Raw genomic sequence first — 20,435 nt, 5'->3', positions numbered from 1 at the left:
CTTTCCCTTTTTGCCTTCAGCACAATGCAGACACAGTGCAGCTTTCTCACGCTCTCAGATCTTGCAGATATTACACTGAGCGCTGCCAGTCACTCATAGGGGATTCAACTTCAGGCTTCTAATGCATCTTAAAGCTGCAATCCTGGAAACACTGGATCTTTTTTTTTGTATTGTTGTTGTTTTGCCAGTGGCATTAAGATCAGAGAAAGTTTTGTATGATTTTATCTCTCCGACATTTCTGTTTCTCTGTGTCCTTTGGCTGCTCGAAATTGAAGTTTGAGAATTTGGTGGGAAGGAGAGGAAAGGTCTGAAGTTAAGGGCAAGCAAAGATCGTGCTCACTTGTCACTGAGGTAAATTATTTAGGCAAATTACAGGAGTAAGTGTGCAGCTCTACTGGAAAAAGATGCGATAGTATCAGTCCGTCATAATGGCCTTGAGGCAACAGATATATTCATGCGTCATTTGTATAGATAGACTTCTCTAAACGCTTACCTTCCCTCTATATTACTTTAATCCACAGCATCTTGCTCTTGTTATAAAAGCATACACATGATGTCAGGCTCAGTCACACACCTCTGTGACAACAGTAGCACCTAAAATTTACGATTCTCATTATTGAAATATTTCTGAGCACTTTTTGCACCCTTGTGTTTTTTCTGGAGTCCAAACTTGGTATTTGCAGGTCACACGGGTCATGCTGATTTATTTTGCATCGAGCCTTTTAGGCAGCAGATGATACATTCCTACTTAACGGATCTTAACTAGGTTGTAAACCGTATTTATGACACTGGAAAAAGTCAAGGCGAGCACTGCATGATGGTGTTACACCCCAGAAGGATTAAAGAATTTAACCTTTTTATTGTATCAGCAGGAAAAAAAAAATGCATACAGATATTCACATCATATTGGTTACAGAGAAAAATATTGCTTCACTTTGAAAAGTATTGGTAGTCAGATAGATTTAAAGCTGTGAAAATGTTGACCAACATGCATTGTCTAAAGATGTTTGATTGTAGGCAGCTTTTATGCCTTTGCACTCAAATGTAATGACATGGAAGCGTGCATTGTATGTGTGGGTGTGTCGTAACTCAGTGAATTGATGACCTATCAGAAGGAAGGGGAGAGACATCAGTTTAATTAAATCAGCTGTCAGATGTGCTGTGAGTGGGAAGGGGAGACTACATTTACTTGAAACCAGTTGATTTACTTTGTACCCTGTAGTGTTTTTTATTTATTTATTTTATTTTTGTGCACTATGCTTGCAAATGTGAGAGCAAAGAGACCACGACTGATTTATATCGGGGATCAAAATAGCTTGATTGTCACCCGGAAACCGTTCTCCAACATCTCAGATGGAGGGAGGAAAAGAAGAATAGGTAAAAGAGGGCTGGAAAGGTCAAAAAGAAACTGGAAAAGACGAAGGAGATGAGAGCGAGCACGTTGATTGGACTGTGAGTGAGAAATGAAGAGAGAAGGTGAATCGGTCTCTCAGTGATAATCAAAACAGGTGACAAATAAACAAATACCACAATGAGAGAGACGCAGCGATAAAATTCACGAGTGTGCCTGATTGAGCTTGTTAATTCTGTCTTATGGAGAGTAACGCTGGTCCTGGTAGTTATCTGCACAGCAGGATGCAAATCAGTTATACCAGCAAATAAAAAGCAGGCTGATTTAATGCACTATTCACAAGAATAAAAGGACTTTATTTTTTCCGTCACCAGTTCATTCACATCCCAGTCACAGCTCTGTCTGTTTACCATGAAGTCAAGATCAAGAATGAATTATACCCCTCTGTCTACATTTGTCACCTGGTAAAATGAGATTCTGTTACAAAGTAAAAATGAATATTATCAGCCGGCAAACAGCAGCTGGACAGAATGATCCCCAAAAAAAAAAAGAAGAAAAGTACGTTCATAATTTTTCTTCTTTCTGTCCATGTTTGTTAAAGTATGAACAGCTGTTATTTAGGTGAGTCATGCATTTGCTCTCAGAGAGAGAGAAACCATAATATCACAAATATGACCTTAAAACTCAGCAACGTTGCTGTGGCAACCATATGTATGTATGTATGCAGAGAGTTGGATAAGAAGACACATATTAATGTTCTGACTCATTGATGTGATGCTGTAAAAAAAAATGAATGGAGGAGACCAGAAGAAAAAAAGTGTTGCATACTGCTGTTGCTAGTCATGTGGTTGCACAGTGCCTCTATTGAAAAGCTGATCTAATCAAGATTTTATATATTAATCATAAATGAAACAACTGTGTCATGTGAAAGATGTTGCTCACTGTGACAAACTGCGTCAAATTTTCACCTAAGTCGACAGTTTCCCTGACCTCAGATGAGCTTTTTAACATCTTGAAAAGCTTCAAGAGCTTTGATTTTATTGCCTGCAGCTTACTCATTCTGGCTGTTTTGACCTGCAACAGGCAGATGGAAAAAAAAAAAAAAAAGTTTATGCAAACCCACTCTGTGCTGCCTTTACAGTACAAAACAGCCGCTATACTTGGTAACTTTTTGCTGGACATTGTGGAGCATTTACAAGAAAGAAAAATTCTCAGCCTCACCCAGAAACGAAGGGCGTAACTCCCATTTTGGGGCATAACTGTATAATATAAAGCCTTATATCATCATCCAAAAAAAAAAAAACAAAAAAAAAACGTAGAGGAAAGCTTTGAGATGTTGTGTTTTTGCTCCATGGTAATGTACCCCTCCACACACCACAGGTGGCAGAAGCAGCCAAATGTGGCTTTAGACTGTTGCCCCCATGCACTTTACTCACCCAAACTGGCACCATCATCATCATCTTTTGTTTCCCAAAATGAAATACTTCTTGCGTAGTTGCTATTTTCAGAGTGATGATAAAGTCATGCATGCATGCTGTTAAGGAGCATTTGGTATCAAGTTGTAACCTTCTTCTACAAAGAGATAGCGACACTTTAACATCGACGGACCAACTGCGCTGAAGTTGAAAGAGACTATGTTAAAAAAATATTGCAAGAACAATCTTTGAAGTAACCTAATAGCCACCAGGGAGCAAGATTTATTTCTTAGGAGTTGGTGTAGACCAAAAAAGAGATAAAATGCGAGTGAATACTGGGCCTATACTCATGAGATGACCAGAAACGCAACTCCAAATGATTGTGAATGCTGCTCCATATCTGTATGCAGCTGAGCACTGCACCTAGCACCTTTATATCAACTGTATGATATGATGATATCTCAGTGTCTTGTTTATAGTGGAACCATGTCCACATCTCAAATATGAAACAAAAAAATAGATGTTCTCAACACTCCCAATTCAGTCCGATATGTTTAGTGTGTTTGGAAACTGACCAGCAAACTTTAAGACAAAAATTTAAATGGGTTGAAACAGAACTTCTAGCAAACTTAATGCGTAAATAGAAGCAGCACTCAAAACTTATGTACTTCTTGCACTGTGCTCTTGATGAGAGTTTTTGCTCGACATCTTCACATGCACAAATTCTAAGCTGAATACAGCAATCCTCGGCAGTCCTGACTTGAGTAGCACCGTGTAACTCCATTCTTGCGACATAATGTCAGTGATTATGAGGGGAAATGAAAGGTATTTTAAAGTTCATTGTAGGATCTCTGTTGATTTCCCATCTGAAATCCTTGTGGTAGACAAATCAGAAGAAAAAGGCCCAAGAAGCAGTTGTGAAGCCTTTAGATAATGGAGACAAATTGTGTTTCACTTTGAGTATATGAAAAGGAAGGTTAGCACACAAGATTCCTCTGAGAATAGTCTGTGTTTAATTACCTCCCATGAGAGGTTATTATCATATTATTATAATTGCCTGCATCTATAGATGGCTCTCTGTATATTGACTAAATGTGACTAATGATGAACATTAAACGACAACTCGATTGTACAGTCCAGCCTTTTAAGGCATGTGAGCATTGAAATTCAAAGAAAAAATATCTTTGATCCTGAAGCACATGTCGCCAGGAATGATGCACAACAGCCTGGCTGAGTTTTTTTTTTCTCTCTCTTTTCAGTGCAATAGTGTAAAAGCAAAGTGGTGGGTGTTCAGTTTCCTCATGGCTCTGCTGGCTCTGGTTTTGTCCAAATTTTCTGACACAGTTGTGTAATAATCTATGTATATGTTAATCACTAAAGCAGACTTGTGAAGGAAAATGAACTCAAGGCATGTTATAAAACCCGGCCGTGCCTTGTGTGTTTGTGTGCGCTTGGTGGCTGGCGGTGTGCGTTCACCAGCATCTTGCAGCACCAGATTAGATGAACTGAATGACAAATGCATCGACGAAGGCATACAGCTTGCTGAGATAAAGGGATGAATTATATTTTATGGCGCCACATCCATCGACCATTTGGAAATGAGATTTTATTACTCTAGATGCACACTGTTTCTAGAACTTGGAGGCAATCACACCACAACTGCGTGTTATTACAGCTCTAATGTAGTCTATTGTGTTCTATTATTTTGACATGTGACCACTTAGTAAGTACTAAAAAAAATGGTGAAGTCATTTTATTTGTTTTTGACTTCACCAGTGTATTGTATTCATCTTGGTGACTGGCATTCATTTAACATCGTGGCTTTAGTCAATGTGCAGCACATTATCGTCTCTCTTCAGTCAGAGTGTCTGTAAGTAGTAAACCCTTCATAAGTGCAACGTACAAATTAATGTATGGCTAGTTAAAATAACTATCTTTGCTTTCGTAAGTCAAAAAAAACCTTTTAATACTTAACATATGTCTCATTGGTTGGAAACAATGACTTCATCTTGGCTTTTCTTTTTCATTTTCCAGGCTGAACCCAAAGAGTCGTGGCAGCATCCCAACCAGGTGAGAAAAACGTGTCTTTTACAGCTTAATGCCCACAGCTCTGCAGTATACATATGCGATTGATTGATTTATTTCTTTTTTCTGTCTCTATAACTCTGCCAACTTGTCATTCTGTTTTAATGTTCTCATCAGTGCGACATCCCCCAGTCCCACCTCACCACGTTCCCCTTCCTGGCCGATGTTCTCTGCCCCTTCCAGCCCGCAGCCGACATCCTCTGCCTCCAGTGACTCCTCTCCTGTCAGGTTGGTTCTTGTTGTTTAAAGCCAACTTGTCACTAATCAAGTGAAGAAATAGCAGACTGAAGTATCCCAGGAAAATCTGAGCTGTAAATGTGTGTGACTGTGTGCCGATGACAGACTAAAGAGAGGAAAGAAAACAAAATGAAAGCACTTTTTTTTCTTCTAACTGAGATACAATAGTTTGTTGAGGTGTTGTCCTGTTGGAAAATTTGATTCAGGCATTCGAATGCTGCTCAATAAATTACATAAATGCTGTCAGCAATATGCTAGTAGAGTATTATTTTAGCTTAGTAGCTCTTCTACTTTGATTTCCTGAAGAACGGCAAAGAAGTAGCTTTTTAATCCAAAGGGTTCCACTGCTGCAGGATGCTTCCACTCTACAAGGTTGGAGGAGCTGTCATGTCGAGGACGCGACCTCTGATCTTCCCCATGAAAGGGGGGAATTTTAAAAGCCTAATTGCCCCTCAGAGAATCTTTGTAGTGTCTTAGATCAAGGATGCGCTCTCAACTATTTTTTACGCAGGTCAGACAGCAGTCATTCTTATGTAAGCTTCTCTGTTTAAATTGTAATAAAAATGCACCTTAATTGGATGCAGTTACTTAACTGAACCCTGGCAGACATACAGTGTCAGGATAGTTCAGTGCTTCACATTTCAAGCCTCAAGTGACCCGGTGCTGTTGTAGAAGCTGCAAACATCTCTTGTTCTGATCTGAATTGTATTTCCTTCAACTGTTAACCTTTACATAGCAGTTGACAGATTCTGTGGCAGACTAAGTACAGGTCACTGTAATTTAAAAACTAAAATATATTGCCATTGTGTCCATGAATAAAAAACAAAACTAGAACTTTTATAAATCCTTAACAATCTAATAAGATCGCATCTTGTAAGTTTGGCTTGTGCAGGAAAACCTCCATTTTCATGTGTGAATATAGCAGCTAGGTTGTTATAAAACCGTTAATATAAAGTAATGACCTGTCTTTATGGTATGCGTAACTTGAGGTGTTACTTTAGGTGTACATTGGTGTTGAAATTAAGCATTATTTCAATTTCCAAGCTCATTGTTTTTTCCCCATAAATCAGCACGAAACCTGCTCTCACTCTAACTTCTCTCCCCGTCTGCAGTATTGCAGGCAGAAAGGCTCGAGCGCTGTACGCCTGCAAAGCAGAGCATGACTCCGAGCTGTCCTTCATCGCTGGAACCATCTTTGAGAATGGTGAGTCAGGCTCTGGACTTGCCAGCAGAAAGCAAAAAGGGAAAGAACGTGGGTTGGTGTATAGAAACAATGTGCTGTCAAAACAAAAAGTCAGCCTTGGGAATTTGTTGGACGTCATTTAGCCTCAATACCACATTTCATGATATGTTTAGTTATCCAAGTAATTAATTGCCCAAAATTAGATCTAAATGAACTTTAACACTATTTTCCCCTAAACAATACTTCTTTAAAATAAAAATTTAAAAAATAATGTTCCCTTGTCATGTGTCCTTCAGTTTTTTCCTCGTGTAATTTGAGTTGATCATATTGGAGCAGAGAATAATGAGCACTAATTAAAACATTTTTTTAATTAACACCTTGCAGCTAATTGCTGGGAGACTGAATCCATAGGGTGTAATATAGTTTCCCATTTGTCAAATGTATTTTTATCTACCACCTTTTATTAAATTGGGCTTGGATGAACACACAGTATGTTGGAAGCTGGCAAGAAGAAAAGGCTGTTACAGATGCAGCCAAGTGAAATGCATTGCTTTTGCATACCGCCAAGATGTTCATATTTTTCAGAGCAGAGAGGTTGCATGCTCTGGTTTGGGTAAAAACATGTATACAAATGAAAGTTCCCCTACACAAAAACAAGCACAAAGGATAGTAAAGGGAAGTGTTGAACAGATTCTTTCTTTCTTTCTTTCTTTCTTTCTTTCTTTCTTTCTTTCTTTCTTTCTTTCTTTCTTTCTTTCTTTCTTTTTCATCCCATCAGAGAGTCACAGGCCCTGTGAGCCTAATTTCTCCAATCTCAAGTTCCCAAATCACATTCATCTCTCCACACTTTTCTTTGGCTCAGCTCTTCTAATGAAGACCAGATTTGAACAAATTTAAGGATGATAAAACTGTTAAGGCAGTATTTGTGTGCTTATCTCACAGATTTTCAGTTGACCTGGATAGCCATCGCAGCGTGAAACACGGTGCAAACACAGACACACTCGGTATTAGTTCTGATTTACTTTTGTTGGTCATGCCAGTTGGCACATTGTCTCTAAATAGACCACCAAGAGTTATGTAGTTCAGAGCAGTGTCATCCCAGCTCTTTGGGTCATAATGTGACCCTAAAGACTTGCAATCTTTAAAGTGGCATCTCAGCACCGCAGTCTTCTCATGGTTAGCCAAGGACGTAGCATTCCAGCTGCCCCTGTGGAGGTCATACTACAACCTCATCAGGACATTTTTTTAAAGCAGTCAGGTGTCGGACTATCGAAAATGTGTGTTTATTGTAGACGGAGAATGTGATCAGTTTTGAGTCGTGCACAAATTGGTTTCATTCAGGCAGCACAATGAAGACGAAGCACAGACAGAAACCCAGTGCACGGCCTTATGTTGGGTTCACAATCAGTTTCCCTCTTTGATGTTAATATATGGTGGTGTGGTCTGCAGGGGAGGACAGATGTGGTGAACACACAGCTTACTTGTGCAGCGATGTTCCCAAATCTTCCCAGAGGACTTTTTGTTTAATGGATCTTTAGCCAGAACATTACAATATACTGCAGACCACAGTGACCCAAAATGTATTCAATTACATTGTTTCCTCAAAATTGCACTGCTATTGGAATTCATACTGTACACATCAAGCTCTGCGGCTTTATGCAGCCTATGAGGGAGTTACTGGAACATGTGCACGTTTGAATCTAAATCAGCAGAAATCTCAGCAAAGTCCAACAGCAACAGAGAAATAATAATAAACAGGATAATGTATTTGAGTTAATATTGAAACAATACACAAGAATAGCATTCTTTTGGCTTACCATCAGTCAAAAAAAAAAAAATGTCTTTGCATAAATTTGTCATTTGTGTTCCCAAATTACAAATCTGATTCTTCTGTTCCCCTCAGCTCTGCTGGACTTCATAGCATCTTATAACCCACTGCTTTGGTTTTAAGGCCCAGATGTTCTGCTTTGGCTCACTAACTGTAACTTTGCTTTCAGCAGAAGGCAGCGGTGACAGTCTCTGACCAACGCTGTCGTATGTTACCTCCTTAGCACCAAACAGCAAACGAAAAGTGTTAACTAGCTGAGCCGAGACATAGTTGTTACCCTCAGAAGTCAGTGGATATCAAAACTGGGCTTCAATAAACTGTATCCTGATGTTGCTTCTTGTCTGCTGAATGTAGGTAAAACATTGGACAGTTGTTCTCTAATTTGCCCTATCCACAAAGTCCATTATATCTCAATGTTTTATTTACAGCTTCCCAAATGGGGAAAAAATCAATTGGGAATGTCAAAGGATGTTAAAAATCACAACAAACTGCATTAAGCACTAATTAGCAACTATACACCTGCCATTTCGGAGGTGCTTGCTCAAAATATTTAGATATGAAACACTCAACGAGGAACATGTGGAAGTGTTAACTGTACTTATCGCATGTTTCCATCTCTCTTCTAACCCCCTTCCCACTTATATGTTTCAATGTTTCATTCTGTCTCTCTCCAGTTCACGCTTCCAGGGAGCCTGGTTGGTTGGAAGGGACTCTGGATGGCCGAACAGGACTGATACCAGAAAACTATGTGGAATTTTTATAGCCCGAGGCCCACAAAGAAACCTGAACTGGATGATTCTGGACTGGATTAGACCAAACTGAACTGGACACCACCGACCCAAAACTGCACAAAGCTCGACAGACTCCATTAGATCTTCTATTATACCTTAGTGGGCCATTGTTGATGAGGTGACTCTTGTCTTGACTAGACTGGGAACTGAAACTGGACCAAGCAGAACCGTGTCAAATGGATACGACACCATAATGAAGCATTACGAACTGGGGAGAGACACTGAATTTGCACTGGGGGGGCGGGGAAGACAAGACCAGCTTTTATTGGATTAGTGTGGTTGGCTTCCAAAGTCCTGGTGAAAATGATATGGAAATGAACCTGGAATATGTGTGTGAGTGCTTGTGTGTGTGAAAGTGAGCGAGAGGACCGTGGGCGGAGGTTGGAGAAAATAACTTGTATAAATGAGTTGATATTTTTGAGCTTGTGAGGGTTGTGATTTTTATTCTTTTTTAGCTCCTGCTTTCTTAGTTTGAACTGCACTGCCACTGCTTCAACATCTCATCTTTTTTTATTCAGGCAGAAAAAGAGAAATCTGCCAGCGGAGATGATGGAGATGATGACAGGGAACATAATAAAAAGCAAGTGGCCTTCAGCTTCAGACTTGCTGGTTCACCTCCTCATTGTTGGGCTGATTGCTAATCCCATTGGAAAGCTGGAGCTTTTAAAGCTGATTGAAATGATTGGGTTTGGCTATACAGCTGTAAATGTGTTTGTGAGCACTTGCAGCGGCAGTCCGGTATTTCCCTGGGACAAGACTGAACCTGGCTAATGTTTCAGAGCTCCAGTTAAGCAGAAGCCCCAGGGCAGATCAGCACAGGATGAGGTTGCCTCAGAAACAGTTCGCCGAAAGGTCAGCGTTGGGTTTCTCCTTATTTATAATGCTTTTCCCTGCAGAGCCCACAGAAAAAAATGAGAAAAATTCCAAACAAGCTCCACAAGCAGATCAGTGGTTTACAGTGCAGTGTAGGAGGATGGACTGAATCCTGATGGTTAAAACAAGCCCAGCTGTGAGTCCTCAGTCTGTATGGAGTGCTGAGTCATGTTTGCACTATTTCAAACCACCCTTGGAATTATAATCACATACAACCTTGTCTTTTCCTGTTTTTAGCTACATTGTGGATTCAGTCTGTTGCTTTAGTATAGATGCGTTAATCTTAACAGCACTGAGTGAGCAAAAAAAAAAAAAAATCAAAATATGGCACAGTCCTTTGCGCCACATTCATCACCACCCACCAGGTGGATCTTGTTCTGTTTTTATATAGAGTTACAAAGGCGGTGCTAATAATACAATTATCTGAAGAGACATTTACATTTGGAGCTGGAGTTTACAGCCAAGGCTTTCATTCATAAGTAAATGAAATGCAGATGTGGTTCTTCAGAGAAGATTTGAAGAGAAAAGGCATTCATTTTTTTCAGAATTGTTCTTATACATACATCAAGGCTGGTCTGCTTTGGGGCTCCAATGAATGAACTCATTTCCTGAGTCAACACCGAACTTTTTCCTTTGAACCACTTGGTGAACATTTGTAGTACCTTTTCTGAAAGTTGTAATTTATTTCGCAGCAGGAAATTTAAAGAGCATTTTAGCATTTCAAAAGAAAAATCAAATGGGAGAGTTAAAAAAAAAAAAAGAAAGAAGAAAAAACTGAATGTGAAATAAGACTACTTTGTTCATATCTAAACTTCTTATTTATGAGACTTTCTTAATGGCAAAAATCCTAAACTGTATTCTTTTTGAGGTGTTTTATTGACTGTAAATAAATATATAGCATTTGATAAGGTATAATTTTTTTTAAGTATAAAATTTATATTTTGTATTTTTAGCATACTAACTTAATTCCTTAATTTCATCTTTGTTGCCCAGATTTTTGTATCATTTAAGTCTATCTACAGCCTTAAATATTATTGTTTTGGTGAAAGATTGTGCAGAATAAAAGAGTTCAACAGTTGCAGCTTTGTTTTTTTTTCTTTCAGTTGCTGGGCTGAACACAAATACTAGGTGTGATAAAGAAGTTCTGAGGGTGCACCTGTTAAACGCAAAAAACATGATTTATATGTGTCTGCTAGCCCCTTCTAACTAGTCCTGTGTGCGATTTTTGGACCGCTCACCCTTTCTGCAAGATCAAAGACGAGCGCTGACTTTCCACCTCCGCGCCAAAATTGCAGTCTTTCCACTTGGGAAAGAAGAAGACGAAGCAGGGAGACAAATCAGAGCTGAGTGGAGAGCAATGATAGCGTTGGTACCACTGACAAACGTGTGCATCTTCAACACACTTTGAGTGGGCGTATGTTGGCACAATGGCTCCACACTTCAGGGCATTTGCGGTGAATGTTTGCCCTCAGATACCTCGGGGTGTTATGGTAGAACTCAGCGTTGACAGGCTGACCCTGGGGGCAAATTTATAATGTACAACCTTGAGGTGCTTGTGACAACATTGCCCCCTTTAGTGAACGCAGCCATAGCTAAATTCGGAAGCCCTGGGTTGACTTACTGACTGGACCGAAAGCTTTGTGGGGCCACTTAGCGCGATTGCGGTTGCTTGGTTTAGTGAAGCCAGACAACAAAAAGATAATCATGGTTAGCTGATGTTGAACAGGCCTCTGGTATTTAGCTTTAGAGGCTAATTTTGAGCTTTGGGGATAGTCGTTTCAGTCTTAATGCTAAACTAGCCTCACTGCCTTTCACCTTCATTCATTCTTAACACAGAGACAAAATAGTAGCATTGGTTTTCTCATTCAACTCTGTTTTACATTTTATGACAGTTACTAACATTTCTAAGTCATTTTCAATCACTTAGATCTGACAGAAAACACAAAACCACCGTAGCTGAGTGTTGAAAAACAGGAAACTTTATTGTGTAAGATGTTTGAACTAAAGAGAAATCAGTTTTTCCAATTTTCCACTTTCAACCAGCGATGACAAAAACATCATCTGACACGATGCCAAACCCAATGTCAGAGAACAACACAGATAACTTAATTCAACATTTAATCAAATAGGTGAAAATATCGACACTGACTACAGAAGAGGTGTAATACAGAAGTAATACAAACTATTGTTTTTTTAAACAAACATTTTGTATTTTTTGTTGTTTTTGTTGTTTTTTTTTTTTTTTTTTTTTTTTTGTTGTTTTTTTTTACATTGGATTACATTTACATAACTGAAATACGAACAAAACAGACTTCAGTGAAAGCCATAGCCATATATACCAGTGAAACATGATCTGCCCTTAATCTTTAAAGATAATATTTGCATGTATTTTATACAAAATAGACTATATCAACCAATATGAGGGTAGTGCAATTCCGTCAGGCTCTGGTAAATTTGCTTTCACACGGAGATTCATCTTTTTTTTGTTTTCTATTTTTAAAGTGACCAGTAAATCCTCACAGCAATAAACATGGGATCCAAAGCCTAGACCTTTACAAAAGACATCTTTAAAATAAAACAAGAAGTACTAGAAGTTGGATAGTAAGTGCTACTCAAAATGTAACTGCTTGAATACTTCTTTTGTTAATTTTTTTTTCTCCTCTGCTTTGGTCACTTTTCTATAACGCAAAAAAAAAAAAAAAAAAAAATCTCCTCCAGTCCTTCTCGTCTTCCATCTCTCCCTCCCGCTCCCCCCCTCCCCCATTTCCTTATAATTTTTAAAAACACAGTGACTTTTCATGTAGACTTTTCCATTAACTTGTAGAATTTACATTTACTTCACAAGACAACCATGTTCAACACTTCCTAATGTATTCAACACGCCTACCTTTATCAAACACAAACCAACAAACAGAAAAATATTTACTTTCTTGACTCGCTCAATGTACAAAAATGATTGAGTAAAATTAGTCATATCAAAGAGGATCAAGCTGATGTATTCAAAATCACAGAAAATATTGTCTTTTTTTTCCATTTTATTTTACAATAGATCAATCTCCAAAAGCATTGATATTTGTTAAGGGTATATCTATTTCCTGATTTGAAATCTTATTTCTATGGCTCTCTGTCTCCCTTTCGCAAGGCCTTTAGTCGAACATGTAGTTGAAAGGTAAAAGAGAAAAATTGTATAGGAGTATAGAGGTTATGTCGATGTAAAAATATTTTGTAATAATAGACACTGTTTACATTGCACTGGATATGTCAGCGTTGCTATGTACACCTATAGCTGTTTAGAAATGAGCAGGGATATGGTTACATCTACACGTTAAAGCTGGTTTTCTGAAGCACCGCCATCATGAACAGCTGTAATACTGGATGCAAGTTACCCAAACAAATAGACAGTTTAGTCGAATCTTCCCCAGAATAACCAACAAACAGCGACATGAGCAGCATTGAACCCATGTTCTTTATAACACAAGGCCACAAGACTGAGTTAGCGGGTGGAGCTGAAAGCCTGCAATGTACACAACCCTGCTGCAAGTGACCACCCTTTAGCAGAATGGCTGATTTAAAAAACAAACAAAAAAAAAAGAAGATGGCTCTTATTGAATAGTGGCTTGTGTTCGTCCAGAGCCTGTTTTGCTGTTAGCTGTAAGTAACATACAAATGACTGGTCTCTATGGCAACCTGCTACCTGGTCTATTAACTGGCATTCAGAGTTATGTGCTGCGGAGGGATGAGAACAATTCAGAGCAAACAGCTGAAAATCCATACTGTCGACATTTTAGGCAGAGAGGCCTGGCAGAAAGCTACGAGAAGCACTGAGGAAAAAAGTAGAAGTGCTACGGGAGGCGGTTGGAGAGGGAGGCTGGGGTGCTGTGTTTACACAAAAGCCAATGTATAACTGCGCTGTTAATGTGTTTTGCTTTGGCCATCACATAAGCTGGTATGAACATGTTTTCACATTACAAATGCCGACAACACCTGTTTGACATCAGCAGAAGTTACGGCTTACTTTGCAATTTCATCCATCCATTATCTATACATCACTTAATCCTCACTAGGGTCGCGGGGGGGCTGGAGTCTATCCCAGCTGACTCTAGGCGAAGGCAGGGGACACCCTGGACAGGTTGCCAGTCTATCACAGGGCTACACTTAGAGACAGACAACCAAGCACCCTTACATTCACACCTACGGACAATTTAGAATCACCAATTAGCCTCAACATGTTTTTGGACTTGTGGGAGGAAGCCGGAGAACCCGGAGAGAACCCACGCTGCAGGGGGAGAACATGCAAACTCCACGCAGAAAGATCTCGGGTGTCCTCACCGGGACGCGAACCGGCAACCTTCTTGTTGTGAGGCAACAGTGCTAACCAACTGCGCCATCTTGCAATTTCAAAAAACACAATATTATTCTTGTGAATCTCCAAAGAAGAAAACAATAAAGTCAGTCATACACGGACTTGCATGATAACAATCAGTACTTTTAAGCTGGTGTAGGTGTGACACTGAAGATTCTTCTTATAAATGAGCACCCTGAAGCAAAGTTACAACAACCACATAATGTCAAATCATAACTGAATAAATTCTCATTCACATCTCCAGGAAAAAAACAAAACACGTATAAACTTACTATTACATTTGGCACTAGTGGAACACATCCAAGTGACGTAGATCACTCAGCCTGAGCTTCAATTCACAAATTATTTGGACTAAATTGCAGCTTCTTTAAACAATATTCTAACTTTAGAGATGAAAATAGAGGTTCCATCGATTATGGATCTATTTTCGCATTTAACATACAAAATAAATATATACTATATATATCTTTTTTTTATATATATATATATCTTTTTTAACTTTGTTGAGTTCATCAACTTAAAAGCGGAGTCTGCGTTTCTGGATAAAGATTGTTATTCTGCTAATCAGTATGTACTACATTCACTGTCCATGTTGCTCCCACTGCCCTGTTTTCCCACCTCTCCTGTACACCAACATGCACAAGCATGAACACAGACAAGTATATTGAATTAGAATCGCATACTCCACCTTTAATGACAAACCCCTATTCCTGCTTGTGCAAGTAGAGGTTAAGCTAATTAAAGGGTTTATTCCATCTAAAATGGTATTTTGAGTGAAGCAATACTTTTTTTCCCCCCATAAATTATATTATGCCTTTGGTTTTCCTATCAGGAGTACTACATAGTTTAATTAATTATGTCTGAAGACATCAGTTAAACCTCTAAATACTTTTTCTGGCCATGATGTTGTGTATCAAAACCTAACCACTCCTAATCCCAGTACTCCTGTTAGGTTCCAAAGCACAAAACAAATTATTTCCATTCATGTGTGGCCTTGCTATATTTGGTAGGGACCGGGAATCTGGCTTGGTAGGTCACTTCAAGCATATCTCGATAAAACCACATTTGAAATATAGTTGCATTAAACCATTTACTAAACTGCAACCTCAGTATGAATGCAGCTGGCAGTGAAAGGACAGTTTTGGCTTAAAGCCAGGTTTACTTGAATCATTATGGGTATTTTTCTTCCGACACCTTGGATGTGTTTTTCAAATGCAATTGATTAAAAACCCCATTTGTGCAATTGCATCTGAATGAATCACAGATGTCTGTAAACATTTATCATTCCAATTAACGGATTTTTACAGTCGCTGATATTCCTAACATCTAATTCCTAACATTATAGTCAATTTCCCCCACAAATATTATAAAACATTAGATATGTCTTTCAATTCCAGTGGTGTCCATTCAGCGAAAGCGGGTTGCAGTTTCTAGAAGCTTGTTCAAGAAAAATTATTTTTTATGTGTTATATTTGTTGATACAATCTGGGAATTGTAACTTTCAATGCAATTTAATACTGATTGGGAGTTACAGTATGTATATTGAATATACTTCACATGGTTAAAAGAGCAACACACAAAATGTGTTTTGGGACTTTTTTGGGGGATAATTTTCTTTTCTTTTTTTTCTTTTTTTTTTTTTTTTCTTTTAAAGTGATTATCAAACCTTTCAAGACTTGAAAAATAAGATTTCATACATTTCATACTGCTCTCATACTTTCTAATCTGTACCATAGGCTGTCTTCCTTACATGCACATCTGGAAATCGGAACAGAGAGAGTTAGAGCTTCCCACAATAAAAACACCAAAAATGGCAGCTTGGAAACAAAACAGAAATTGCCAGCGTGGAAAAACTAAAACAGCTAAAATATGTAGAAGGTTGTCAACATTAGATTCTTATGCAAATACAAAGGTTTTGAAAGGATGGCTATGAAAAGCTTGAAAACTAAAAGGCACTGGTTTTCCCTCAGATACATCCTGTGTAAACATTTGGCTGAGCGAAAGTTTGTCTGCTTATATTTCCTATATGTGTGTGCAAGTGTGACTTCTGCTTGTGTGGTCAGAAAGGTGTGTCTGCATAAAATAAATGGAGACTGTTCCTATAGCTGTGTTGTTGGGGTTATTTTTTTTGTTGTTTTTTTTTCTTTTTTCTTCCACTGGTATATAAATCAGATTCTAGTAATTTCCGAAACAATAACTGAATCACAACTGCAAACAGTTTGTCCTTACTGTCCTTGGGTCCAGAAGAAAAATAAGGTTCTTTCCTGTGTGTTTCCAATTTTGTTGTGTGTGCGTGTGTGTTTTTGTTTTTCCTCTTCATCACCAACCGTCCTCTGGAAACCCCAACAAGCGAACATTCTCTGCGCAGTGAAGCTGGGAGAGGGCAAACAGAGAGAAGCTGGGCAGGTGAGCAGAGGAACGCTAGGCTTGAACCGGTAATCCTGGCAAGTTCTAAAGTATTTAAGGTGTCATGTCGTCGGGGGGGGAAAAGGTGTTTGTTGGCTTCTTTGTGAAAACTGAAGTAAAACTCTGGAGGCAGGAGAGAGTAAGAGGCAGACGGCCATCATAAGAAAGCATTAGAGATCTGAGGACAGGGCCACGGGTGGAGGAAAAGGTGAGGAGGCTGGAAAAACTACCTAAAATGCATCCTGCTCAAGAGACATTCAGAGGCCAAATTCTTCCTGGCGAGCCAAGAGGAAGGGCTACAAGTCGGCGGTAGGATTTCCTACTTAAGTTTTGCAAACCTAGGACTGGAATAGGGGGCTAGAGGCCACAGGTATTGTGCTCCGAGATTAGGCTGAATGGCTGAGGCCTGAGGGGAAGGTAAGGTGTGGCAGAATTCCTAGAGGGGTCCCAGGAAAAAACGAGGAATTGAATCTGAGTGATGAAGGAGAGGCAGAATAAGCAAATGCTTGGGGCCCCAGAGAGGTACGCGTGCAGGGCAGGATTTAAGGCATTGATTCACAGTTTAAGGCAGTCATTTCTGATGAAACAGCAGAGGTTTGACGCTCCCATCTTTGAATTTTGGTATCTGGTTGGTGATGATCTCCGCCAGCATCTCTGGGAATTCCACACTGAGGGTTTTATTCACAAAGGTGTAGAAGCAGATCTGTAGAAGACCCTCGACCATCTGGAGAAGACACCCAGGGGGGCAGAGACACAGGGAGATTAGAAAGAGTCTGTTACATATCGTAAAGCTGGTTTCAATTTGCAGGATTATCTTTAAAGCAGCCTCAGGTCTATATGCAGGAGGTCTTTACTTGTGCAATAAAGAGGCTTTACAGTGGAGAGCAGAATCTGAGTGTATTTCAAGGATTTACACTAATCAGCATGATGCAGGCAACTAGGCTCAACAAAAAGTTATTGATTAAAGCTACTTGAACCACAAGATGTCAAATAAAAACCCTGGCTGTTGTGAAAAAGACATTAAAGGAAGTCGTGGTATATGATGTACACCATTCATGTCTTTGTTGACATCATAAATACTCGTATCCTGGTTATTGATTAATGCGTGCTATCACAACACAAACTGAAATTGTAACTGGAAATTCATGTAACTTTGGCAATTGAATATGAAATCATTTTAGCCTATAGTAGGCTTCGTGCTATTAAAATGCAACACCAGTTTGCAAATTTGACTTTTCCAGTGACAAGAAATATTCACTAATCCTCTGTTTTGACTGGTGTCAGACTGTCAGTATCAGCATGTAGGACAAGGAAGTGGTGGGTGGACATACGCAGCTGGTGAGATATGGTGATTTTGATGGAGCGCAGTGACTCCGAGTAAAGAGAAAATTTCTGTATGAGTAGGGCATCCCCTTAACAGCTGCGTGACCCAGTTGAACCACTCATGAAACCAAAGGAAACAAAGGTAAAAGCACTGCTTGGCTAAAGCCGTGCCTGCGCAGGTAGTTGGCAGTGATCAGAAGCTGGGATAAGATGTCACAGTGTAACATTTATCTCCAGCTAACATAATCAGGTTTCTCAAAGCCTAGAAAAAGGATTATCCTAGTTTCTGAAATCTAGATATGATATTTACATACACAAACACAAAAACAGGATACTTCAAAAACCCGAACATAAACATCATCCATTTAAAGTAGCATATGTAAATGCACTTGTGGAAAATTCTGCATAGAACAAAGTCGACCAAAAACACAAGACATTTGACATACGGTACAGTGTGTGTGTGTTTCTAACCTCCTGCATGGAGTCCAGTAGCTTAGTTAGCTGGTAGAAACGCTGCCAGTTCTGACTGGCGTTCTCCTCTCTCTTGACGATAGCTTTTCCCAGCTCCTTTATATACGTCATCCGGATCTCATCAAAAACGGCCTGGCTCTTCAGGCCGTCTTTCGGCACTGTACACACACACACAAACCAACACAAACAAAAACATCGGAGATATATCAGTGTACCGGTTAGTTAGCAATGGCGAGATTGTTTAAATAAATAAATGATATGTAACACATTCAAAACTCAACTTCTCAACTTCAAACGAGCTACTGCTGTCCTATTAAGCTAGCATTTAATGCAGAAGAACACAGAAGGTTTTCATGCCAAAAACTGTAGGCAAATCCATGTGACACCAAGAACACAGCTGTAATAAGAGTTCATCTAGCAGGTGAACTGTCTGAGACGAGGATATAAAATCCGATAATGTCTGTTAGTCCACTGTATCTCCGTTGCTGGTGGCAACAGTTGGGATAGGAGTGAAAGTAACTTGTGTTATCGTCGTTAGAAATTTTTAAAAATAGTTCTGTTTAGCAGATGACGCATGTGTTTGGAAAAGGGTTCAATTTAACCAATTAAGCAGTAAAAGAGCACTAATTCTCCACCACAGAGTTAATTCACGTGCTGGTCAGGAGTGACTTTAAAGGGTATGCGACCAGACACTTCTTTGAAAGGTGACTGTAAAGGGCCACCTTAAAATTGCACCCATATTCAAATGACTCGATGCCACAGATGACAAGAGAAAGACGAGAACAGGCTGCTGACATGCTGGGTGCTGGCATGTCTGTCAGGCCACTTGAATGCCCACAACTCCACCATTTATCATCTAAGGAATAGTTTGAGACAGCGTGGTACGACAGACAGTTTGCCACATGATGCTCTTGGTGGACGTGACCAACAGCATGGTCCTTGTCCTCGAAAATGCTCGTTGACCTCGGGACTTATTCTTTGCGGATTTCGCCTACAAGAAAAACTGACTGACTTGTAAAATCTGTTCCTCACTCTCAATCTGCCCATTACACAGTACGTGCTTGGTTGTTTCATTGGATACAATCTGTTGTAAAGATGCCGTGCATTGGAACAGCAAATTCTTACTCCCCTTATGTTAAAAAGAATGGACAGAATTTAACAAAACATTACATGCTGCGTTTATATTTTTTGTTCCGTATATATCTTCTCTGCCATCTGGACAGACTACAATGTGAACATCTGGTTAGGCACATTCTAACATATGTCTAAAACTTAAAATCTATCAGTAATGTTCTATTTCTCTCTATCGGTTCTTTACCAGTTCGACTGGAAATAAAAAAAAAAAAAGAAAGACAAGCACAGGTCATTAAAACTTCATTTTAAACTTGTTTGTGCGATGAGAAGTCTTAGGAGATGCTGGATAAACACACACCTAAATGCATGCATCCATTGCACAACCAAATACTGTAGGCAGTGGAAAATAAACTGAAAGGAACATCAATAGCTATGTGCAGCCTTTTTTTTTTTTTTTTTTTTACTGGTGTGTTCTGGACAAGTGTCTAAGATGAGAAGAGCATTTGTTTGAGCAGAGTTCATAAAAAATGAAACTCTTGCATGTACACACTAAGGACTTTCACTGTGCTGGTCACTGCTAAGAGGCTACAAACTGCAAACAGCTGAAAAACATCAATATGCAGCTGTCATAATGACCATGTCAACACACCATGGAGGCCTTGTCAGTCTGCTTCCTGGCACTGAGCCCAGACTGAGCCACAGTCATCGGGGCTGAGATTATGCCAGGCCACAGAGGGCATGAAATCGAGGTGAATTACTGTCAGATTTACATAATCAGATAAATGGGAGTGCAAGTGCTATCTGGACTCTACATTATGCATTTACAGGTTTGGCAAACAGACAGTTTTTAAAACGGATTGCCTTTCCTGCTCTCAACTCTGGATTATTTGATATAATACGACTAAATGTGTTTTTTATTATTTAACAAATGTTGTTCAGAAAAGCTACGGTGACCTACTTGTGCTTTTTTCCGTTATCTACATTTTGTGGTGCAGATGTTAATGATGCTGAAGGTGGAAACGGTTTTGACCTTAA

General features: G+C 39.3%; 2 protein-coding genes across 2 annotated transcripts in view; one reads left to right on the top strand and one right to left on the bottom strand.

Annotated features, from left to right (window-relative positions):
* LOC103369379 (rho GTPase-activating protein 26) overlaps window positions 1–10,841 on the top strand; it is an 89,815-nt gene extending 78,974 nt beyond the window's left edge. The window contains exons 21-24 of the mRNA XM_008298085.1: window positions 4,801–4,836; window positions 4,969–5,079; window positions 6,201–6,292; window positions 8,774–10,841. Coding sequence (XP_008296307.1) covers window positions 4,801–4,836; window positions 4,969–5,079; window positions 6,201–6,292; window positions 8,774–8,862 — 328 coding nt within the window. The 3' untranslated portion in view covers window positions 8,863–10,841. The remainder of the gene's footprint in view (window positions 1–4,800; window positions 4,837–4,968; window positions 5,080–6,200; window positions 6,293–8,773) is intronic.
* A 4,737-nt stretch (window positions 10,842–15,578) lies between these two features.
* Window positions 15,579–20,106, bottom strand: LOC103369649 (glucocorticoid receptor). The gene is made up of 3 exons (XM_008298418.1): window positions 20,050–20,106; window positions 18,327–18,548; window positions 15,579–17,256 (listed from the first exon to the last, which is right to left on the bottom strand). The coding sequence occupies exons 1-3, from the start codon at window positions 20,104–20,106 to the stop codon at window positions 17,104–17,106; spliced, it is 432 nt and encodes a 143-aa protein (XP_008296640.1). The 3' UTR covers window positions 15,579–17,103.
* Window positions 20,107–20,435: the final 329 nt, after the last annotated feature.

Source organism: Stegastes partitus, unplaced genomic scaffold, assembly GCF_000690725.1.
Source record: "Stegastes partitus isolate 25-593 unplaced genomic scaffold, Stegastes_partitus-1.0.2 Scaffold28, whole genome shotgun sequence".
Classification (NCBI taxonomy): Eukaryota; Metazoa; Chordata; class Actinopteri; family Pomacentridae; genus Stegastes; species Stegastes partitus.
Note: the sequence above shows the minus strand (reverse complement) of the source record. Positions and strands in the feature narration are given on the sequence as shown.

Coding starts and splice junctions, on each gene's coding strand:
- LOC103369649 (XM_008298418.1), bottom strand. CDS start 20,106: ATGACTGTGGCTCAGTCTGGGCTCAGTGCCAGGAAGCAGACTGACAAG. Junction 18,549..20,049: donor AGACTGACAAGGCCTCCATG/GTGTGTTGACAT, acceptor CGCCATTGCTAA/CTAACCGGTACACTGATATA. Junction 17,257..18,326: donor TACTGGACTCCATGCAGGAG/GTTAGAAACACA, acceptor TGTCTTCTCCAG/ATGGTCGAGGGTCTTCTACA.